The 18,401-nt window shown below is 34.9% G+C and overlaps 4 protein-coding genes across 5 annotated transcripts; 2 read left to right on the forward strand and 2 right to left on the reverse strand.

Annotated features, from left to right (window-relative positions):
* The first annotated feature begins 221 nt into the window (after positions 1 to 221).
* Positions 222 to 3,479, forward strand: LOC140960965 (uncharacterized). Of its 2 annotated transcripts, none has more exons than XR_012172281.1 (5): positions 222 to 958; positions 1,718 to 1,786; positions 1,865 to 1,982; positions 2,129 to 2,246; positions 2,964 to 3,479. XR_012172281.1 is itself a non-coding variant. In XM_073419293.1 (5 exons), exons 1-5 carry the CDS (start codon positions 329 to 331, stop codon positions 3,015 to 3,017), a joined length of 978 nt encoding a protein of 325 aa, XP_073275394.1. In that variant the 5' UTR covers positions 230 to 328; the 3' UTR covers positions 3,018 to 3,475. The 2 variants fall into 2 exon arrangements, 1 of the variants encoding a protein (XP_073275394.1); XM_073419293.1 differs by having other exon boundaries at positions 230 to 958; positions 1,718 to 1,775; positions 2,964 to 3,475.
* A 2,639-nt stretch (positions 3,480 to 6,118) lies between these two features.
* On the forward strand, positions 6,119 to 8,216 carry LOC140960972 (uncharacterized). Its single transcript, XM_073419300.1, has 3 exons — positions 6,119 to 6,329; positions 6,441 to 6,569; positions 7,636 to 8,216. Exons 1-3 carry the CDS (start codon positions 6,318 to 6,320, stop codon positions 8,092 to 8,094), a joined length of 600 nt encoding a protein of 199 aa, XP_073275401.1. The 5' UTR covers positions 6,119 to 6,317; the 3' UTR covers positions 8,095 to 8,216.
* Positions 8,217 to 10,245: 2,029 nt separating this feature from the next.
* On the reverse strand, positions 10,246 to 11,008 carry LOC140960978 (RING-H2 finger protein ATL33-like). The gene has a single exon (XM_073419306.1). It carries the CDS (start codon positions 10,937 to 10,939, stop codon positions 10,415 to 10,417), a length of 525 nt encoding a protein of 174 aa, XP_073275407.1. The 5' UTR covers positions 10,940 to 11,008; the 3' UTR covers positions 10,246 to 10,414.
* A 3,066-nt stretch (positions 11,009 to 14,074) lies between these two features.
* LOC140971133 (heat shock cognate 70 kDa protein 2) lies at positions 14,075 to 17,123 on the reverse strand. Its single transcript, XM_073433224.1, has 2 exons — positions 16,796 to 17,123; positions 14,075 to 15,994 (listed from the first exon to the last, which is right to left on the reverse strand). Exons 1-2 carry the CDS (start codon positions 17,007 to 17,009, stop codon positions 14,262 to 14,264), a joined length of 1,947 nt encoding a protein of 648 aa, XP_073289325.1. The 5' UTR covers positions 17,010 to 17,123; the 3' UTR covers positions 14,075 to 14,261.
* Positions 17,124 to 18,401: the final 1,278 nt, after the last annotated feature.

Below are 18,401 nucleotides of genomic sequence, written 5' to 3' on the forward strand. Positions count from 1 at the left end.
TCGAATTCCATGAAAGTCAAATTTATCATCTAAAATAAAATCATTTAATTGATTCATTTGAACAATATTTCAAATCAGTTATTTAAATCCAAAACTATTTTGAGTTTGTATATTAGTTATTCTGATATATTTAAATTTTCTCCAAATTAAAATATCACTTTTAAAAGCCAAATTATTAAACAAATAAAAAAAAATCACTATATTTTTTCTAAAAAATGCAAATCACAAAAATTAATATTACGAATTTTTATATCATCCATATTCCATACATGTTGCTTCATCGGACAGTCAAATTGTGTTATCGGGTAATTGAATACTGGAGACGTGTATGCATGATACGACATCGTACAGGGAATTTCGATTTGAATCTCAGCCCGCGATTCTCCCTCTGCTGTCCAAGCTCCAAAAGCTCAAATCGAAGACGAAGGTGAAATTCTCGTACGGCAGCATGGCGAATCCGATACGCTACTCGGTTGAAGATAAAGACCTCGACGATGCCGAATTATGGGCAGTGATCGACTCCGCCGCCGCAGCATCCATCTCCGCCATCACTCCTAAACCCCGCACCAAACCCCTTACCCCCATTCCTTTTCCTATCCCCTCACCCGACCACCACCGTAACCACCGCCATTATCTCAATCACCCTGACGGCGAGGTCGTGCAGAATCACCGCCCTCACAAAATCTCCAAATCAAGCAGCGGATCCCGCGTTCCCGAGCTGAGCAAATCGAGCCCTGCTCCACTAGTCATGGTAAAGCACGTGCACCGTCCGCCTGTCACTCCTCCTATGTCTTCTGTTGGTTCTCCGGAGGCACGAAACATCTCGGTGACGAATTACAGTCCTGGTGCGTCGCCAGTAAGTTCCGGATTCAGTGAGGAGAAGATTTTGAGACATAGCTTGGCTGGTCAGTTTCCCACTGTTTCGCTCTTTAAGGAGTACCAAAATGCTGCCATGGCGGTGAGTAGTTGATTGAGCCATTGGCGTTTTGTTATTTTGCTGAATTCATTCTTCTATTTTGTTGGATTTATCAAATTTCAAGTGGACATTAGAATTGTCAAATTCATTTAAAAAAATCAACGTGGCTGATCACATAATGTTCTCCCTTTTTTATATCCGACTCTTTTGTGGTTGTGTACTTCTTCTGTACTTCTGTAGAAGAATTTGATACCTGTTGAATAGGACCTAGCATTGGAAAATTGGTAAGAGTTCATATTCCAGGAGAAGTTAAGGGATGGAAAGGGAAGGTTGCGCTTCCATGTACTACTAATCCATTTGGCCATTTTCTGTGGTATAAAGTTCGTGGAGATTGTCGTCAACTCTTTCGGAAATAGGATGTAAGATATGAAGTATTTTTATTTACTGCCTACTGGCAGTAGTTCTTGGCACCAATGCAGAAGTTTATTTTGTTTTTTAAGTTATTACTCTTTTAACTCTTAGTTCACGTTCTTGGAAAAAACCCTATCGAGAACTTGAAATATGAACTCCTTGAATGGTATTTGTGGTCCAAATTTGGGGGTCGTTTTTACCCTATATAACACTGGTAAATTTTATTTTCAGTTCAATTGACTTAATATATGGACATCTTGGATGTAATTTACCAATTGATAACTCCATAAGGAGCTCATGCCATAGGAAGGGTGACGACCAATGTTAAAACGTCTTATATCAGGAAAAACATTGGTTTTCTGTTATTGAATTTCACACTTTTGTGGACAGATATTGGAGAAAAGTGACTACACTATGATATCTGGAAATCCTTATATTAAGAAATCCGGTAAATTTCATGTTAGTAATGCATGTTTGCCATGAGTAGAGTTGGTTCATGATTCAGAAATGCGTGATTAAGAAATATTTTCACTGCAGGCTGGAGGAAGATTTCATTTTACTTCAATCTGTCCTATGAAATTAAAGACAAGACCATTGAATTTGATGAGAACCGAAACGTTCAGCGTGCTGAGTTTGTTGTCCGTGCGTACATGCAGTATGTTGTTAGGTTTTTTTATTGGGTTTATCACATTATGCAAAGCTTATATCCATTAAATCTTATCCCATCACAGAATGTAAATATTGATTTCTCTTCTCACTTTTGTTTTTGCCTTTCGAAATTGGCCTTTTCTCTTTGGCTAGGGGTGGGAGGTTTTCAGATGGTTGGGGTTCATGTGAACGGCGTGAGAAGAGGTTCATGAAACCAAACCATGATATTCCCAGCACAGCGGAAACTAGAGCCAAAAATAAGGCATGCCAGGTGTGTACTTCTTTACCAGATGCTTATTTCCTTACCTTCAGTATAATTACTTTGATCCTTCAGAATTTTGGATGAGTGGTCATTTTAATATATGGAGTCAAATAGCTATATCTTGAAGTACTTCAATTCCGTGCCAACCTTTACCATTGCAAGGCAGGTTTAGTTGCTCAACTACTTCGGTATACTTGCCTTTCTTTCTTCCCCTTGCTGTGTTGTCCAAAAGTTTAGCAGAAGCTGCTTCTGGACTTCATATTTCAGTGATCTATCATTACATATAGCTAATCTGATAGTAAGGGGCTGTCTTTTTTTGAATTTGCTTCAAGTTCAAACATTGTTCCAACATGGGCTGTGCGGTTCGAGTGATGAGAACTCAAAATTATATCACTGTGGACCACGTTGATAACAATAGTCAATAGACATTGGAAAAATAAAACAAGAATAACGTATTGGAGTGTTTTGTGGACATATTGTGACCATCAATGCTTTTCCATTCTGGACATAAAAAACAACAAAAGGATAAGTGATTCTATAGCATTAGTGCTTGGCCCAGTCCCTTTCTGTCTTTTCTCATCTCTGTGTAGACTATCCAAGACTGTCTTTTTCTATATGGTACTTGTGCATTTTTGTCGCTACTAGATTAATTATATTATCTCCCGCCGTATTCATTCGAGTTGGGTTTCTACTCTGTAAAAAAAAGTGATACCGAAATATTTGCAGGACTTGCTTGGCATCGGAGAATACAGGCCTGGTGCAAGCCATGGCCAGGGATAGAACAACGATTCAAATGTCAAGCCAATAAACATGACTAAAACAGACATGAAGGTACGCATTTTGTAGCAGTTATATAATCGATAAATGTTTTTACACCTAGGAAGAGAGTAATGACACAATAGATTCAACCTCGGAACACCGCAACCAACTGTCTTTCAATTCGATAGCTATCCATTCCGATGTATCTTGTGCATCTAGCCACACTAAAGATTTACAAAATCAAGCATAGAAAACCAAGCCAATAGTTCAACGTTCCGAAAGGTTAGGACGTTTATATCGGCTAAACGATTCTGTATTTGTATCAGATGTATCAAGTATTTTTGAATCACAAATGAAAAAATAGCGTTATGGGACATTTTCATTTGATCACGCGTTGGGTTGACAATGTGAGCAACAGCGCTACTGATTTAGTGGTGGATGACACCTTCTTTTTCTTCTTTTAATTATATTCATTTGAAGATCAAACGTGTGTGTGTATGTGTATATATATGGCAAAATATTTAATTTTTTCCTATATATTTAAGAGTGATATTTTGGCCATTTACCTATTTAAATATCAAAATTACCTCTCTAACTATTTGTCATTAATAAATTTTAGCTGTTTATGTATTCAAGTATCAAAAATAATGTTTTAACTATTTACTAACACAATTTTAGTCCTTTTGTTTCTTATTAAAAGTTCAGTCAGCTTCGATTAATCGATTTCAAAAAGATAACCAATGCTGAATTTATTATAGACCAATTGAACCCAAATTTTATAAAATTAAAAATCAAATAATCCAACAAATCGATTAAAATGTCAAATTCGATTAACTCGATTAATTATTTTGCTAAACCATATTCGTGGTCTAGGGGGGATCAACATCTTCCACTAAATGAAAACGTGTGATTTTTAATTATTTTCCAAGTATTGATCTCCATAAAATTGCAACCTTTATCATTTCACCTGCTTGCCAATTGATTTGTGAATCTCCAAAACTGGGCCAAACGGATTTCATGTCTTCGACAATTATTTCAATCATTCCACCGACGCTAAACTTCGACCTTCGTGCCTCATAGTTTTTATTTTTTTAAAATTTTTTTTGGCTATATGCCTCTTCATTTAATAGGAGTTGGCTGTGAAAAAATAACAATATTAATTTTGTGAATATATTATATGGTACGGCTAAAGAAAATTATGATTTTCACGCAGGCTATTAAATTAGAATATTATGTATTTTTGATAGATTTGAGATTATATGCGGTGCATTGTTTGATTGATATATTTGTTTGCAAAATTTCTTTAATTTTTTGGTGCAAACAGTATTTTTGTTGATTTTTTGGGAAATAATAACATGAAGAATCATGAACAAACAGGCAATGAGATGGTGTGGTTTCCGACAAATCCTCTCTGATTTTCAGCCTAGTGATTGCAGAAAATAGAAAAAAAAACGTAACTGATAGTGTAAATATGCATTTTGATTGATAGATTTAAAGTTAAAAATTTCAAATTTATGATAAAAATCAATTTGTTTGTTTGGACAAATTTACTTAACAAAGAATTTTAAATCCTAAATAGTTATATTTTGAATAATTGTGGTGGATTTCAAATTTATCTGAAGAAAGAGTCATTTCAAATTTCCTCTTCAAATACTTTCTTAAATTCATATTCTTCCATCCAAGCGCAACCTAAATGAGGTACAATAATTGTCATTGTTAGAACTATCAACACGTGGCGCTTGAGTTGTTTTACTGTTTAAAATATATAAGATGTACTATTATCATTTGTTATAACTTTTGGTAAAATGACATGCGTTTGATCATTCGATTGTCACGTGTTCGATTTCATAGATTGTGATGAAAACGATTTGGGAATTGTATTGTTCATGCTATGAGAGTTGTCAACACATGCATGGTATTTGGACATTTCACAGTTTTGAGTTGCATAATTATCATCATTATATATTTTCGATAAAACGACAAATTTTTGATAATATGATGACGTTTGTTTTTATGTTTTATATAATTGGGTTTTTGTAGGAGAGGGAAAATCCACATTTTTACATAAAAAAAATGAATTATAGACTTGATATATGCATTTTGGGATATGAAATAAAATGTCGGAGTGGTTGCCTTCTCCACACAGAACTGGCTCTACCGATCAGATAAACCCATCCTTAAAAAATAGTTATTACTGTGGATTCAGGAGTTCAGTACTCAGTACACCGATATATGCATTTTGGGATATGAAATCTGGGTTCCAATAAAAATATAATCTATAAAGTTTATTTCTCATGTAAAAGAGAACCCCGTCGCTCACATTTAGCAAATTGATTTGTTTGATGGAATCTTTAGTCAAAACCCAATCAATTCACACCCTTTTTTTGGATGGTTCATTTGTTTTCATATAGGCCCTCATTGTTCTGACATTGGTTAAGATTAAAAAAAAAAATACTATTTTTTCTTGATCGAAAATTCCACAAATTAGTGCTTATTTATGTATCTATCTATAATTATATCAAGGAAATGCCAACCGATTGAGAAATGTTTAGTCTGTTAATTGTAATATGCTATTAAAACATTCATTCAATCAATTATATTACATAATATATATAACATCAAATTGGGAGAATTTATTTGGTAATTATTAAGTACGACGCAATGATATCTAGAGTGAAGTCACTATTATAAATTTGAATGAAGACTAGTAAAATCCTCCTTTGTCCCAACTTTTGTAGTCAACATGATTTGAAATGCTTTTGTTTTTGCCAAGCGTGCGATCCCATTATTTAATTATGATGCATATATAATCATGATAGATGTGAGATTCATTTAGTAATTGAATTTTNTTTGTGAGACGGATCTCTTATCTGGGTCATCCATGAAAAAGTATTAATTTTTATGCTAGGAGTATTACTTTTTATTGTGAATATCGATAGGGATGACCCGTCTCACAGATAAAGATTCGTGAGACCGTTTTGCAAGAGACCTACTCAAAAAATATTAGACAATTTTTCAATTTCACACCTATATAAAAATATCAATTGTCAAAAATATCTATACTTTGAATTTATCATTAATGTTTGTAGATGTAACAGGTAAACGAAATTGGTTATATATATACAGTGGGAGGCATAGACCATAAATAAACCCCAAATCCAGCGTCTTGCTCCACTCAGACCATTTCTTTTTCTACTCCAGAAAAACTGGTAACTCTTTCCCTTGAAATGGAATGAAGCCACCTCGCCTCCCAATAAATAGCTAGCTCCTTCAACCCACCGCTATCTTGAGGAGGAAGAAGAGGAGGAGGCAACACGCCCAATGGCTGAACAGGTATGTATATATATATATGTGTGTGTGTGTGCGTGTGTGTGCGCGCGCACGCAAATGTACGGTATATCTTGCGTATGTATCAGATCACAAATGAAATTTGATGTTGTTCAGGAAGAAGGGTGGCCACTGGGCCTGCAACCACTCAGAAATCGCGAGCTTAATGCTTCCCACTCTTTCAACACTTTGCTCACTCGGTCCCCACTCTCTTCTTCTCATTCTTCTTCCGATCTTGACACCCTCGTTAGTTACCCTTTTTTTCTTTTATATTTTATTTTCCGTTCATTTTAAAAAGAAAAAAAAACCATTATAGTTATTAGTTACCATCATCTATAGAATGCATTCGTGGTCGTAAAAAGTGGGACTCTGTTCTATCTTCTTCCAGTAATAGTAAAATNTATATAAATGAGAATATCTGTTATCTTTCTGTATTATCTCCGATGCTTGTCTGGAAAATTTCTTTTTCTCCGTTGTGGTCGATTATAGGACTATCAATCAAGATATATTAAAGGTCGCCCGTTCGAACTATTTGTGGATAATCATAACTGGTTTTACTTATTATGTTCCCTTTCTTTTGTTTCTTTTTATTTTTGGGTGACAAATAAAATAAATTGGGTCAAAAACAAACTCTTTACTGAAAGAATTGGCATCTAATTCTTTATGTATAATCGGTGGTCTACAAGTGTGTCAGATATACATATATTGGGTCCTCTGCCACATTAAAAGTCGAAAGCTGCAGCGGACGCACTTTGCTCTTTTTCACATGGCCTTCAATTATGCCCTTGATTTCTTGGACTGTGCAGTCTCACTTCGTTATATTTTTTATTATTATCCTTCCCTGCTTGAGTGAAACATTCTCAAAATAGATAAAATTTGTGGGTTTGATTTCATAAAAGACGTGAGATCATATAATAAGAAGCAAATTGTGATGATAATCCACAATTATTCCATTTCGTTAGTTTTGATTTCTGTTTTTGTTATCTAACTTGTCAAATATAATTTTTAATCATTCTAGAAGCTACCACAAACACATGCATCCGTATGTGTAATATATTATTTTTGTGAAACAAATAGACGATGGAGTTAGTGGTTCATTATCTTGTAGTAGAAAAAAAATAGATAGTGACCTTGTATTTGAATACATCAAACATATTTTGGGAGATTTATTTTCAAAAACTTAATTTGATCGGGATTATTTTTCAAAATTTTCCTCGGTGAGTTTTGTATGTGGAAGGAGACTTTAGGATTCTCATGATATTTTTAATAGTGTAACAAGATTGATCGGAATGCTGTTCCTCATCTCTTGCAGTCAACTTGCTCCTTCTTCCACGACAAAAGCATCACTTTAGGCACCCTAATCGGCATTTCCAACATCCTCGAGCTCTCCCGAAGATCCGCACGGGGACGACTACCCGAACCCACCATTCGAAACAAGAAGAATTACAAATCCAGAACATGGTTTTTATCCCTTTGTTCCAGGCAGAACACTGATGCTGTGAGCATGAACACGTCCCTCGGCCATTTTCTTGAAACAGAGAGGAGAGCAGCTGCCACCAACTACAGAAGACCAAACCCGAGTCCCCTCGCGTATGGAGCCGACGATTTTGCTCACGATTCGGACTCGAACCCTTTGTTCTATGGAGGGCGTGTAACTCCTCCTCAATCGGGATCGTGGGCAGATGAAAGAACATTGAGTCGGGACTTGCTGTCACATTCTAGTAATGAAGATGGAACTCCATTACTTCTCTCGTGTTTATGTGGAAATTGATCTTACACATTCATTGCAAAGCTTTCATTCACATAATTATTTCTCGTTTTGGTTGTTATATCTGAATTGTCGTTCTCTTACATACGATTGTTATGTGTATCTGTCAATTAGCTTCTTGTTTATCTGGATATTTCTGTACTTCAATGTTTTATTTGCTAATATTCAAACCACCTTGTGGTATTCGACAAACAAAAAATTAACACATTGTTTGAGGTAGTAATCCCTGATTTCCCAACATTATTTTGGACCAAAACAAGAATTTTATTCTTGGTTCATCTAAAACTAACGAATATCTCCACAGATTAATATTAACTATGTCATTGTGGGTGGAAGAATCTTCTGGATTATTATGAAAAATTAAAAAAAGTTGCAAGTCATTAATTAGAAATATTATGTCACATCTCGAGCTCGGATCCGCGCCTGCGTGACTCCACAATGAATCCCTGTAGTAATTACTTTGTATTCGACCTCACTTTACGAAAATGATTAACTCAAGTATAAAATATTGCAAAATATTTCTTTCCCATTGTGAGATCCTGAATCTGATATACAAGTTAACGAGAATGGAAGATATTTTGTTTTTATCAGTCTATCGACAATAGTTTCTTGAAATAATACACTGTGGTGACTTACCACATTATGCTAACTCACGAGTGCTTGTTATATATTATCCGATTGTCACACACTTTTAAGCGGTAAAAATACATTGTCTTTCAACTCAGAACTAACTTCTCCAACATTTAGAATTTTAAAGATAAAACGAGTTTCTTAAAATAGAGATACGCCTTCATTTGAAAAAAAAAATGATCTTCAGACCAAACTCGAAGAGACTTCAAAATAGCTATCGCGAATCAAAGCTTGGAGCTCGAATTCGTAGTTGGATCGTGATTTCGATCCCAGGTCATGTCCTTGTGAACTAGACAATACAAGAACATTTTCACAATCTGTACATGGACATGCACTGTCTGGAATTTCAAACTAATAATAAGACCAAAAGTATCCCTCCAATTTCTTCCTCAAAGCCTCAAAGTTTCAGTACGAATTAAGTTTCTCTATTCAGTAATTGGAAATGGTTCTCCTGGTTTGCTTCTGTTTTTTGTATGATAGAATTGGTTGAACGTTTGAAGTCAATAAAAAAATCAATTCTCTAAAACAAAACAAAAACCAAAAAACAATGAGGGCTCGTAATTTTTTTTTTAAAAAATATTTGAGAACAAACTGTTTGGAAGTTTAAGCTAGGTGGCACATACTTATTCTGTAAGATGTTATTTTAATAACATGGAAGATCAGATATTAGCACAAATTTTATATGTCCCAAAATTACCCTCTGAAAATTCAATGACACAAATTCCAAAATATATAGAGAAACATTTAGTTTATATTAGTTTTACATTGCCATGATATTCATGTTTTTAAATTATGATAATAAAAATAGTTTTTAATACCTAAAATGTCAATATTTCTAAGGAGAAGTTGGTGAAAAATCCTCAATCAAAATATTTCTTTGGGTTCACTCCCTACCCACAAAATTGTGGTACTATGTCATACAAAATGTGGTACACTTCATGTAGAAATGTGGTACACTTCATGTGGAAATGTGGTACTAAAAAAATACCGAGGGATTGAACACAAAAAAAATCGACGGCTGAGGCCTGAAGATCAATTTTCCTTATTTTTAACTTCTCTATGATGTTATTTTATTTAAACAACTTAGCAGGTTAGTTTTCAAATAAGCCTTATAAAACTTATATAATTGCTAAGAAAAATGTCACACTCACTTACCGAACTCCATATTTGAAGTGCTAATCCGATTATATTCATTAAGCGAGATTTTTTTAGAAAAAAATGGAACGATGTTTGTTATAATTGAGTTCATAAATCGAGATACCATCTCGAAATTATGTCTGACATGATACCATAGAGATTATAAATCATGGACGATTATTTCATTCATTTTTAGGGGGGAAAAACCATAGAGGTTCTTGTTTGATTTACTTGTCAAAATCATTAAGAAACGTGTCGTGACAAACTCAAATTTATGTATATATTATATCCATATTTTTTTATTTTTTGTATTTTTTTATGACATTGAATTCACCTGATAAAAAAATTAAAATCGCAGACTAAAATTTTACAACACAAGTGAACTATAATCGCATCGTAACAAATATATAAACAAAACGTAATTTGTCCGAAACTTATTTATCAATTTCTTTACAAAAATATGCAATAAAAGATTGCTATCCTCTGATCAAGATTTTGATTTAGCATTACGTTTAGAGGAGGAAAGAATATACCTGAAAATTCATTAAAGATTAAATCACAACAAATTCCCGGCATCCGGAAGGCCTTGCCGAAAATCGTCTTCCCCCACTACTACAGCCCCTTTCAACCGCTTAACCAGGACGGCGGCGCGGCATACGGGGCAGTTCGAATGAGAATACAGCCACATGTCAATACACGCGGCGTGGAACGCGTGCCTGCAAGCGTTCAGCTGCCGTATCTCTTCTCCTTCACAGAAAACAGACAAACAAACGGGGCACTGATCGCCGCCTTCCGCCGCCTCTTTCTGGCCTTTGGCTCTTGATTTTCTGTACTTGAAGCCGTAAACCAGCTCCACTTCTTTCAGTTTGCTGCTAATATCCGCCGAAGACCTGGCGGGGGTCCGCCGGAACGGGTTTCTGTGGCATTTCATTGCTATGAAGAAGGTGTAGAGGATCATGGGTAAAATTACGAGAGCTACGAGACAGAGGATGGCGGTCGTCGGAGTCAAGTTGGAGTTATGGGGATGCGCAGCCGGAGACGGCGGTGGAGAGGTGGAGTTCGCGGTAGTGACGGTGCTCATGATAAGTTTTGTACAGAAGTTGTGGGACACTATGTTCTTTAGCAGTCTTGAAGAAAAGAGGAAGTGCGTGAAACTTTTCATTTTCTTATATATCCCTAAATTTACAATTATTTTTAAAATTTTGGATAACATTTGGAATTAAACAATTAATATATAAATTATTGAGAATCTATACTAAAATTTAGAATTTTTAGGATCTATAACTGAATAGAATAAATTTTGAATCAAGATTCTTTTGGTTATTTTAGTTTTGATCTTTTTAAAAAAAAATTCATTAATTAAAATATTTTTTTTTTGTATTCGAATTTGGGGTATTTTAAATTTTTTGATGTCATATCATCGAAGTGTTGCAATCATCCACTCATTTTATAATTTTTTTTTTGGGTAAACCAAATATCCATGTTTTGTTCGAGTTAGATATAGGGAGGAACCTTATCTTAATTAATCTCTCGAATAAATCTAGATGGTGACATAACCTATAACCACTTAGAGATCGATCTCATTCAATTTTTGTCCTCGATTTTGTAACTTTTGTATAAATTAACGTTGAAAACATGCAACTTTCAGTCCTTCACAATCGACAAATCTTGAGTCTGTCAGTGTAAACGATCACACTCTTTTTGAAATAGTTATCACAAAATCAAGCTGCAAACTTAATATTGATCACATCAACCATTTTCACTAGCTTTTGATAACTTTAGCTTCTTCTTCTTCTTTTTTTTTTCATTTTAAATGAAACCGCACTTTTTTTCTCATAATAATAGGAATAATTTAAAGCTAATATTTTATCTCAGAAATTTTTTAAATTCGAGTTTAACAAGATGACAAACCAAATTTTATATCATGTGTGGATTTGTTAAATTATTAGGAACACGACACGACATGTTAAAAATGAACCATCTCGTGGTACGGGCCATAGACAAACTTAGTGATCAAAATAGTTGTCACGTTTTTATAAAGCCCCACCAATTAATTATTGAAAATTTGGATATACAAGTGGTCAAAAATATGTGGTGTAACATTTTCCTTAGCTTTTTTAATAAATTATAAATTATTTGAATTATGATTGGTGGTTGTACATGGGCGGGACACGACCATTTCGAACATTGGATTATGTGTGTTTCTTTGATAATTATTTTTATTGGAATTTTACAACAAATTTAGCACAATTTCTATGGTTTTGTACGTTCATAAATAATGGTTTTATTTCTTATATAAAGATCGAAGAAAGTTTTTATTTAGAGTTTTTAGGTTTTACCACGGCTTTAAAATCTATAATAGTAACTTTGGAATCGGTAGTTTCGTGAATCATTTGGAAGTGGTTTTGGTTGTCATTTGAAATTAAGTTTATTCATTTAATAACTAATAGTCAATAAAATTAACGAAATAATTCGTGAGGTAATCAAATTAATCAATAATTATATTATAAAATACAATAATTAAATCTTTTAAAAAAATAAAAATAGTAACTAAATTTAATTTATATAAATAAAATAGTTAGAATAATATAAATTGAGTTGTCTATATGTTTTCTTTAAATTTAAGATTGGTTCCGATTTTTTTACCTGTAGAATAATCCATGACCGAATTGTAAATGTTTGTTTCCAACCAGAAGATGAGACGATTCCCATCCTGATTCAAGAGTTGGAAAGAGACAAGAATAATACTAATGGTCAGAAATTGAGGAGTCATTTCCATTCCGCCAACCTATCTCTAGGGTTTATTGGCTCAAAGTAGATCGAATAAAATTATACATAATTAAAAAATTTAAAATTACACATAATTAAAATTTTAAAACTTGCACATTATTTAGAAAAACACGTGTAATTAAAAAAAAATAAAACTACAAATAATTAAATCTAATTAACTACGATGGATTCAATCTTTACGAAGAATTTGTGATTGCAAACTGATATAATATTTACATTGCACTTTACTCAACCTTGGATCATTAATTTCAAATGAAGTTCCTCTTCGGTTGAGCATTTTAGCTCACTTCATTTCGCAACTTCCGTGAAACGTAGTTGCATGTTATCTCATGAATGTGTTTTCTATCAATTTGATAATCAGTGGTTATATTATTCAAAATCAACCCTAGTAAACTAGTCTTATTTTGATCATTTTCAAGTGTCGGATTCATAGAAGCATTGCATAACGCTTTAACAAGACATTTATCTTTCGTTCATGTCTAATGTCTCCTTGTGACAGCTTCACCCATCGTCACCTTGAGCAATGGGCTTCTTTTCTTTCTTGGTTTAAAATAGGTGGTTTGAAAAGTAGGACGACTTTAACTAGATTTTGGGATACTAAGTTTTGTTGAACATTAAGTTCAAAATTTTATTGTCGGTGAATTGTGTTTGGAAAAGACGAGGACTGAGAATGAAACTGAGAACGTTGGGAGTATTCAGATCATGGTTCTTTTTTGTATTTGGGTTGAAAATCAAATGAAAATAGAAAATGGATGAAGTGGTTCTTTTAAGAAATAATGAGGCTAACTAATAGGAGAATTGTTGGATTTAAAAAAATATGACTACGTGATTTTTCATAATTTTAAAAAAAAAAACTAATTTTTTTTACTCTATATGATTTTAAAAATATTTTTTTATTTTTTATATAAATTTTAATGTTTGGAATGGCTCTGACCGGCCATATCATCTCAGCCCCTAATTTTTAAAAAATTTAAAATCTATTCAATATGCAACGGCAGAGAAATCTGATAAAATAAAATTAAAAAAGAGGATGGGCTTTACAGCACGGGCAGACGAGAACATCCGCGCGCGTGCTCTCAAGGGCCTGTATAAACTCTCCACTGGCTGAATACAGTTGGACCCACAGAAGTGCAACTAGGGAAATAAATGCAAAAACATGCGTTGATTTATCACGTTCCAACACAAATCGATCCCCTTCATATTTGTTGCATCACAAGCAGACAATCAATCTATCAAATCCGGATCTGAAGGTCTGAGTCAATTTTAGGAATTCGGGCCTGGGGAGAGAGCTTATATAATCCACGACTCTTAAATTGCAAGTGAATGAACACGCAATTAGCTTCTTCCACGAGGTTTGAAAGACGTGGAGAAATTCAAGGACACTATAACCTACAAAAGTTAATGCTGTAACATAACAGAAGCATCATGAAGTAGGAAAATATTGAGTGTACCAATACCATTGCAGATAGAAAAGTAAGGTCCAGACCTTGAAGCAAAATACCAAAAAAAAATGGCAGTTTTTATCCAGCAAAACCAAAAACATAGTAATCAAAAGTAAAAACCCCAAAAATACGATCCATAAAACGCTTAGATGTGTCCAGCTGAACAAGAGTTTAATCAACTTCCTCGATCTTTGGCCCTGGACCACTGCTACCAGCAGGAGCAGGGCCGCCTTCATCGTCCATTGGTGCCTCTCCGCCAGCACCCTGGTACATCTTAGCAATGATTGGGTTGCAAATGCTCTCCAGCTCCTTCATCTTGTCTTCAAACTCATCTGCCTCAGCGAGCTGGTTGTTTTCGAGCCACTGAATGGACGACTCTATGGCATCCTCAATCTTCTTCTTGTCTGCAGCAGGCAACTTTGAGGAAATTTTCTCATCCTTGATGGTGTTCCTCATGTTATAGGCATAGTTCTCCAATGCATTCTTGGCCTCCACCTTCTTCTTGTGTTCCTCATCTTCAGATTTGTACTTCTCAGCTTCCTGAACCATCTTCTCTATTTCATCCTTTGACAGCCTGCCCTTGTCATTTGTGATGGTAATCTTATTCTTCTGACCAGTGGTCTTATCCTCCGCAGACACATTCAGGATACCATTGGCATCAATGTCGAAACAAACTGTTATTTGAGGGACTCCTCTGGGTGCAGGAGGGATGCCAGAAAGCTCAAATTTCCCAAGCAAGTTATTGTCCCTTGTCCTTGTTCTCTCTCCTTCGAAGACCTGAATCAAGACACCAGGCTGGTTGTCTGAGTAGGTAGAGAAGACCTGCTCCTTCTTGGTGGGGATGGTGGTGTTCCTCGGAATCAACACAGTCATGACACCACCAGCAGTTTCAAGACCAAGGGAGAGAGGAGTGACATCCAGAAGTAAAAGATCTTGCACCTTCTCATTACCCTCACCACTCAAAATGGCAGCTTGAACAGCAGCACCATAAGCAACTGCCTCATCAGGATTGATGCTCTTGCAAAGCTCTTTACCATTGAAAAAGTCCTGCAACAATTGCTGGACCTTGGGAATCCTAGTTGAACCGCCGACAAGGACAACGTCATGGATAGTGCTCTTGTCCATCTTAGCATCTCTCAGACACTTTTCCACAGGTTCCATACATTTTCTGAACAAGTCCATGTTGAGTTCTTCAAATCTAGCACGTGTAATTGTGGAGTAGAAATCAATACCCTCATAGAGTGAGTCAATCTCAATAGTGGTTTGGGCAGTAGATGAAAGGGTTCTCTTTGCTCTCTCACAAGCAGTTCTCAATCTCCTCAAAGCTCTAGGGTTACCACTGATGTCTTTCTTGTTCTTCCTCTTAAACTCCTGGACAAAGTGATTCACCATTCTGTTGTCAAAGTCTTCACCTCCAAGGTGAGTATCACCAGCAGTGGCCTTCACCTCAAAGATGCCCTCCTCAATGGTCAGGAGAGAAACATCAAATGTACCACCTCCAAGGTCAAAAATCAAGACATTTTTCTCACCGACACTAGTAGCCTTCTTGTCAAGACCATAAGCGATAGCAGCAGCTGTAGGCTCATTGATGATACGCAACACATTAATACCAGCAATGACACCAGCATCTTTGGTAGCCTGACGCTGGGAGTCATTGAAGTATGCTGGGACAGTGACCACGGCATTCTTAACAGTCGAACCAAGGTATGCCTCAGCGATTTCCCTCATCTTAATCAAAACCATGGAAGAGATCTCCTCCGCTGCAAATTGCTTGTCTTCACCCTTGTAGTTGACCACTATCATGGGCTTGTCACCTGGTCCAGGAATGACCTTGAAGGGCCACAACTTGATATCACTTTGTACAGAGGCATCACTGAATCTCCTACCAATCAACCTCTTTGCATCTGCCAAAGAGGGAAAAAGCAAGAATTACCACAAAGATACCAATATTATTTCGAGATCAAATCTATGCTATCAAGAATCAATTTAAGTCGGACAACAATTAATGGTGAAAGAAAATTCCAAACATGAGGAATGTCGCACAAAGTGTTTGGGTGTTGGCATTGAAGTTTGTCCAGTGTGTGAGATAAGGTGAAAGCCAGGAAGGATTTTTCACTAAACAAAAATAAAGATAATAAAAGGTAGGAATAGACAAGTAAAACATACATATTGAATGTTAACAGAAAGCTGAAATAAGCTTCCAACGGCTATGATAAATCAAGTTTAAGAACTTGAAATAGCTAGGAACTAAACCTAAAATACTAGATCCTCACAGAATAATACATAAGACAAACTTCAAGATCCACAGAATTCCAGGTCTAACTCAAATTCCATATACCTAATAAACCTTGCAAGTTACTTATTATTGAATTTCAATTCATATGAAAACAAACGATCAGCAGCACGAATAATTTAAGCTCGGAATTTAAAACCTATTCACAACGAATAAACCCAACCAAGTCCATTCAAGATATATACATACCGACATATATATTAAACTAAATTGAAATCAAATACGCTCGCGTCGAAGACATCAAACTTTCAGTAAAATCAAACGAAAGCAAGCATCGCAACAGGAATCAATTGTAAGATAAAAATATCAACTAAATCACCATCCAAACCACAGATCTATGCAAACATGTCAAATCAACACAATTCAATCACAAAAACGAAAAGAAAATTGCAGCAAAGGAAACAGATCTCACCGAAAACAGTGTTGATCGGGTTCATGGCGACCTGGTTCTTAGCCGCATCTCCGATGAGCCGCTCGGTGTCAGTGAAACCGACATAAGACGGCGTCGTCCTGTTTCCCTGGTCGTTTGCGATTATTTCAACACGATCGTGCTGCCAAACGCCAACGCATGAGTAGGTAGTTCCAAGATCTATTCCGATTGCTGGACCCTCGCCCTTTCCCGCCATTGTAAAGTAGATCTGAGCCGGCGAAAAGAAATGTCAACAAATAAAATGTAAAAAGAAAAACTAAATCCGGAAGTTCGTACTATTAGGGTTACAGAGAGGAATAACACGCCAGAAGAGGGAATATTTATAGGAACTCCAGCTTCCAGAGTGTTCGAAAACCCTAATTGAATAATGGCCGTTGAAAATGTCCTTAGTGCTCTTCTGTCCGTCTAAAATTATCCTAGTAGCCCAATAGTTATGTTTTTCTTTTAGAGCAAAGCCCAATATATATATATACTAGTTTTGATAACCTCAATTTTTGAGGTATTTTCCCAAGTTTGTTATGCAGCATATGGTTTTTTTTCTTTAATAAATGAAAGATATTTTTTTTTATGTTTGTATAAGGATTTTACTATCAGATGAGAACTTTTTCAGGATGTTATTGGATATTTGGTATTGATTATGTTAATGGATTTATTAATCTGTTAAGCCTAATTTTTTTAGTATTTTAGATTATTAATGATTATGTGATAATTGAACGATTGATGAGAATACTTAAAGTAAATATTACTAAAAGATGTTTGAGGATTTCTTTACTTCATATTTAAGAGCTTAAGTGATATATTTATTAGCCTTGCCATTTTATTTTTTGAAGATATGAAAATATAGAATTTTATTGAATTTGTAGAACCACCTATAACAACAGTGTAACAAGAGGCTAATTAAAAAAAACTAAACTTAAAGTAAATATTAATCTTAACTCTCATGGATTATCTTAACTCTCATGGTAAGGAACAAGCAAATTTTAGTATGCTATATGTAAAATGGATTTACAGAGGGGGAAATGTATTACACGGCAAAAAAAATTCATAGAAATAAGAGATGAAAAACAACTTTTATATATGTACAGTAGATATAGTACAAACTAAAGTTCTTAATAGGTAGATACAAACAATTTATAACTAAGCATTTTATACATCACAAGGAAAACAATTGCTTATTTATTTAGTGGACAATCGGTTGATGTTGATGCATGTATATCTTTGATATCTAATTCTTTCTCAAGATCAGTTGCATATTCTAGTAAAAGAGAAAGCTTTGCTTCCATTGTAAGCACTCGTCGGAAGATGACCGTCCATACTGGGTTGGAGTAAAATCTTTTCATCATAACGTCAACTTCTTTTTGAAATAGATAGTTGTAGTAACATTGCCCACAGTCGATACAAGTACAATATGGGTTGTTTTCCATTACATTTGATGATGAACAAAAGATATAGCTAATAAAGAAAGTGAAAGTATGGTAAAATAATTAACTAACTTTGAAGTAATAAATAAGGTAAGTAGATATTTATATATGGCAAAAGAGTTGGTTTTTTTAGATGAGTCATTAACAACTATTGATACGTGTTGGAT

The sequence above is a fragment of the Primulina huaijiensis genome, chromosome 2 (genome assembly GCF_012295235.1).
Source record: "Primulina huaijiensis isolate GDHJ02 chromosome 2, ASM1229523v2, whole genome shotgun sequence".
NCBI lineage: Eukaryota > Viridiplantae > Streptophyta > Magnoliopsida > Lamiales > Gesneriaceae > Primulina > Primulina huaijiensis.

Excerpts from the sequence above, each read along its gene's own strand:
- LOC140960965 (XM_073419293.1), top strand. The coding sequence starts at position 329 with ATGCATGATACGACATCGTACAGGGAATTTCGATTTGAATCTCAGCCC. Across the intron at positions 1,776-1,864 it reads TCCTTATATTAAGAAATCCG|GCTGGAGGAAGATTTCATTT; the intron begins GTAAATTTCATG and ends TTTTCACTGCAG. Across the intron at positions 2,247-2,963 it reads CCAAAAATAAGGCATGCCAG|GACTTGCTTGGCATCGGAGA; the intron begins GTGTGTACTTCT and ends AAATATTTGCAG.
- LOC140960972 (XM_073419300.1), top strand. Across the intron at positions 6,570-7,635 it reads CTTCCGATCTTGACACCCTC|TCAACTTGCTCCTTCTTCCA; the intron begins GTTAGTTACCCT and ends CATCTCTTGCAG.
- LOC140960978 (XM_073419306.1), bottom strand. The coding sequence starts at position 10,939 with ATGAGCACCGTCACTACCGCGAACTCCACCTCTCCACCGCCGTCTCCG.
- LOC140971133 (XM_073433224.1), bottom strand. The coding sequence starts at position 17,009 with ATGGCGGGAAAGGGCGAGGGTCCAGCAATCGGAATAGATCTTGGAACT. Across the intron at positions 15,995-16,795 it reads CCCGATCAACACTGTTTTCG|ATGCAAAGAGGTTGATTGGT; the intron begins GTGAGATCTGTT and ends CCTCTTTGGCAG.